The sequence below is a fragment of the Euprymna scolopes genome, chromosome 19 (assembly GCF_053919585.1).
Source record: "Euprymna scolopes isolate OS-2025 chromosome 19, ASM5391958v1, whole genome shotgun sequence".
Taxonomy (NCBI): Eukaryota; Metazoa; Mollusca; class Cephalopoda; order Sepiida; family Sepiolidae; genus Euprymna; species Euprymna scolopes.
The window spans coordinates 64507652-64512651 of NC_136500.1; the positions used below are offsets into that span (position 1 = coordinate 64507652).

The 5000-nt window shown below is 34.3% G+C and overlaps 1 protein-coding gene across 1 annotated transcript in view; it reads left to right on the top strand.

Annotated features, from left to right (window-relative positions):
• Positions 1-4868, top strand: part of LOC145303662 (uncharacterized) — a 59856-nt gene extending 54988 nt beyond the window's left edge. Inside the window, exon 2 of the mRNA XM_080145245.1 lies at positions 3781-4868. Coding sequence (XP_080001371.1) covers positions 3793-4590 — 798 coding nt within the window. The 5' untranslated portion in view covers positions 3781-3792 and the 3' untranslated portion in view covers positions 4591-4868. The remainder of the gene's footprint in view (positions 1-3780) is intronic.
• The last annotated feature ends 132 nt before the right edge of the window (positions 4869-5000 follow it).

A 5000-nucleotide genomic window follows, 5' to 3' on the forward strand; every position in this document is an offset into this window, starting at 1 on the left:
CTGAGCAGCGATATCATGTCCTGTGTAAATTTCTGCCATCTTCCCTACATAACAACGAAAAGATCCTTGTTCTATTGCCAAATAAATTCGATTGAAAAAGGAAAACAATCCATAATCTGAGTAATGGCTAAGATGAACAGAGACAACTTGATTATATATATATATATATATATATATATATATATATATATATATATGTATGTGTGTGTGTGTGTGATATACACGCGTATGTCATGTCTTAAATGTATATACATATTTCATTTTATTCACACACACACACGCATACACATACACACACCAAAACAACATACATGCTAACATATCTATATATATAAAAATGTAATTCTTGGTTCGTTGAAAGTCGATAAAACCATATTTCTACATTACCAATTTATTTGAAATTTTCAGATCTCCCATCTTTAGAGTCAAGGAATGTTTGCATGTTATTAAAATAATTTAACATTGTGAATTATAAAAAATATTAAATAAAATAAAAATATTTTTCGTAACTGCGGGACTGTCTGCCATTTCATTTCCGGTAGAAATGAGCCTTTCACTTATTGAGATGAGTATTATTTGTATTAATTTTTATGGTACTCATGCAGAGAGTGATCCGTGCTGAAATAATAACGTTATTATTTTAAAAGCCATTCTTAACATGGGGAGGGTGTTTTGTACCTATTCTGTACTTTAACCTTACAATTGAATAAAAAAACATATCATAAAACTTTAATTTAACGTGGAAATACGATTTAAAAAATAGCGCAGATCACTCTGCATTAGCACCGTTTTTATTTATTGCGGACTATTATTCAACGCCCAAGGAGTACCAAAAATAGTTTTCATGATATGAAGAAAATTTTTTCGAAAAGTGGGTAATCACTTTTCCATGTAAATGTAAGTTAAAATGAGCACCCACTTTCTGGCCACTTGAGGAAGGGGCATTTATTTTCATGTTTATTGGCTTAAAGGTTTTTTGACAAGGCAGTTTGGTACGCGAGTGTATATTTAACAGCCTTCGTTTATGCTCACGCGTTGCATAAACAAAGGCTACGTCTAAAATGGAAAATAGAAATCAAATAAAAAATTGTTTAGCCAAGAAACACAGAAAAAAAAATAGCATCCATTTTTTTTCGATCGAATTCATTTGCTGTTTTTATTGAAAACTATTTTCCCCCGGATTTTTTATATAATTTTCCATTAAGGGCCGTGCGTCTTACGTTCGTATATAACAAAAAAATTTTTTGTATATTTCGGTTTGCTAAAAACGAATCTACAAACTGTTTCCGTCGCAAAAAAATAGTTATGATATGAAGAAATTACTTTTTCGAAAAGTGGGCGATCACTTTTCCATATAAATTTAACTTAAAATGAGCACCCACTTTCTAGCCACCTGAGAGAGGGGGATTTTTCCCCATGTTTATTGGCTAAACAGCTTTCGTTTATGCTCACGCATAGCGTAAACAAAGGCTATGGCTGTGAAATGGAAAATAGTCCCAGAGTTCAGGGGTTATTACCATGCAAAAGAAAGCAAACAGAAAACTTTATAGCCAAGAAACACACAGAAAAATGCTGCTCTCTCAGGTGGCCAGAAAGTAGGTGCTCATTCTAAGTTAAATTTACATTGAAAAGTGATCACCCACTTTTCGAAAAAGTAATTTCATGAATATCATGAAAACTTTCTTTTTGCTACGAAAACGATTTGCAGATTCGTTTTTAGCACACCGAAATCTACAATAAAATATTTCGTTATATACGAACGTGAAACGGGCCTTAAAGTAAAATAATACCGGATTTTGGGGGCAGATTTGCCGTTTAGTTGTACAAATATCCTCAAACCAGGTAATCACTAAAAGGGACTCTTAAAAGTCGTTACCTATATCGAGCAAAAGTTTAAAATCACCGATTATATGCCAGCCTACATCACGGTAAAATATATTGAGTGAGTTCCTAACAATATTTTGTATAGTTTTTTAGTTTAAACTCATTTTCCCAAAATTTCTCCAAACTTAACATGTTCGATACAGTCTGTCGCCATTTGTATTTTTCAAATATACCAATAAACATTGAATGTTTTTGAACCGATTAAACATTATACTAAGCATAAAAGCACGAAAATCTTATCCAGTTAGGTAAAACATTTACTTTTCTCGCCTTTGATAACATTTATTTGTTATATATTAATATTTTGACAACTTCTTTGTATCTGTGTTTAGTTATATAAACCCTTTTCATTTAATGTAACGTTTAGTCCGCCTGAAACCAGTGTTAATCGGTGTATTAGAAAGCTACAAATGGTGGTGGACATTGTTGATTACGTTAAGTTAGAGAAAGTGAGTTAAAACTAAAAAACTATACAAAATAATGTCATAAACTCACCGATTATGCCAGTCTATGTCATGGTAACATATATTCGTTGGGGTTCTGACACTATTTTGTATAGTTTTTCATTTTCAACTTACTTTCCCAAACTTAACGTATTCAACAGAGTCCGCGACCATTTCTGTTTTTTCGATCCGATTAAACATTTTACATTGCATAAAAACACTAAGCAATTATCGAGTTTGGTAGAAACGTAACTTACCTTACCTTTGCTTTCATTTATTAGTTTTTGGACAACTTTTCCGAATCTGTGTATAGTAACCCCCTCCCCCCATCACCCAAATATTAATTACTAACTCACATTTTTGGATACAGAAAACAAACAAAAAAAAATTTAGCGTTTCAACATTTTTGCTACGTTCGGCTTCATCCACTGATTGTTGGTCGAGCCCAAACCATGATTGACAGAAACTCTCGAGGATCCAGATCAAATTCTGCAAGAGTACCATTTTTTTTTTTTTCTTCATTTTCGCCTTCTTTTTCACTTTGGAGTGGATTGCTGTTCTAAGAATATAAGAAACATGCAGTTTCTCTTTTTATTAGATTTTTCCATTGCACCAAACTGAGCCACTGCAACGCGTGGCAGAGTACAGCTAGTATATATATATATATATATATATATATATATATATATATATATATATATATATATATATATATATATATACATACACACGGGGTTTCAACCTCGAATAGAAACCATTATTGGATACTGAATTTATTAAAATTACAAAGTAATATGTTATTCTTAGTCTCAAATATTGTCTCGTATAAATTTTTCGGGTTTATTTTTGTGTAAGAACAAACATTTGGATTATTCGAACTGCTGTTCGTATCTTGAGTGTTATTTGCACAAAGTTTTGACCGCATTTAAAATAGTTTTCTAAACAGTGGATGTCTATTAATTTTAATAGATGTCTATTCATTTTAATAGATGTCTATTAATTTTAATAGATGTCTATTAATTTTAATAGATGTCTATTAATTTTAATAGATGTCTATTAATTTTAATAGATGTGCGCATGATCGAGCCCTAACACACTGAACCGGACGATACAACCTTCGATAAGTAGAGTCTGCGCCAAACACCATCATGACAAGTAAAAAAAAAAGTATTGTCTAAACGTTCCGTATGAAGGCTTTTGTGTGAGCCGAAAACTAGAAATTTTAGATAAATATTTATTTACTTAAAAATTAAAATAATTCACGTGTCTGATCTTTTAAGCGTCATGTTTTTAATTTCATTTTCATCGTGCTTCTAAACAGTGGGCTTCTATTAATTGTAAATTTGTTTTATTATTGTTGTTGTTGTTGTTGTTGTTGGTGGTGGTGGTGGTGGTGGTGGTATTGTTAAATCCTTATTGTTAATGATTAATTTTCTTTTCCTTTCTTTTGCAGTTGACCCGAAAAATGGTTGGATCTCTGAGGATCTTTGTTTTAGGAACAATCGGACTGGTGGTCCTGATGACCCAATGGGCTAATTTTGTGCGAGCGGAGAACCCTTCCAACAGTGAAGAATTGGTCAACTCAGCAGGAGCGGGAATTGAACCAACTGACGAAGAAACAGAGTCCGGCCGACCAGTGGCTGAACTCCCGAAAAGAGCCAATCAGTTCCTTCGGATTGGCCGTGGAAGTCACTTCATCCGCATCGGACGTGGCGGTGCCAGTTCTTTCCTTCGCATTGGAAGAAACCCACTGAGTCAATTCATTCGTATTGGCAAGGCTCCCTCTAGCAAGTTTCTGCGCATCGGAAGAAGTTCAGCTGTCGAAAGCCCTGAATTGGACGATTTGGCGGTTGGACCGTCATCACTGGCCGACAGTAATACCATCGACGAAGATGAGGTCATCAAGAGAGCTAGTTCCTTTCTCCGTATCGGTCGACCCAACCCATCTACATTCCTGAGAATTGGTAAAAGTGCTCCAAGCATCGACGACGAGATCGACGGAAGTGAAGAGTCCGCGAGCAACGAGATCGAAGTCCCTTCTGAAAGTTTATCGAAGCGGGCCAGCGCTTTTTTGCGGATTGGAAAGATCCCAGCTTCTTCTTTTGTCCGGATTGGACGAGGTCCCTACGGAATCGATAACCGAGGTACTCCTCGTGGCTACCTGTCGGTTGGCTCCAGGTTTGTCCGGATTGGGAAACGCGAGGCTATACCGTCTTCGGACCATTCGCGTCTCTTGCCCACGTTTTACGATAAGGCGCAGTGAGGGGGAGATATTTTGAAAAAAATAAAAAGATAAAAAGCAGAAGCCAGCAGGAATGTTAAACGATACAAAAGAACAAGCTTTTTTTTTGGTTTTTAATTTAAAATGAAAGTATAAAAATTAAAAATTAAAAAAAAAAATTCGAACCTACGGAAAATGATATGAACACAATTAAACATTATTTAAATAAAAATAATGTTTTTTTTTAGGAAAAAAAAACAAAATAATTTAAGATCAACAGGAACGCTCATTAAAGTGTTTATTTGTTCGTAATAAAAAAAGGAAAGGAAACACTTCGAACACCACTAAATATACCACTGCTTATCAAGACCACAGAACGCTCAATAAACATTACAAAGACGCTGTTAATTCCATACCATCTATAAAAATGGCGCAGATAATGATTGGCCCTA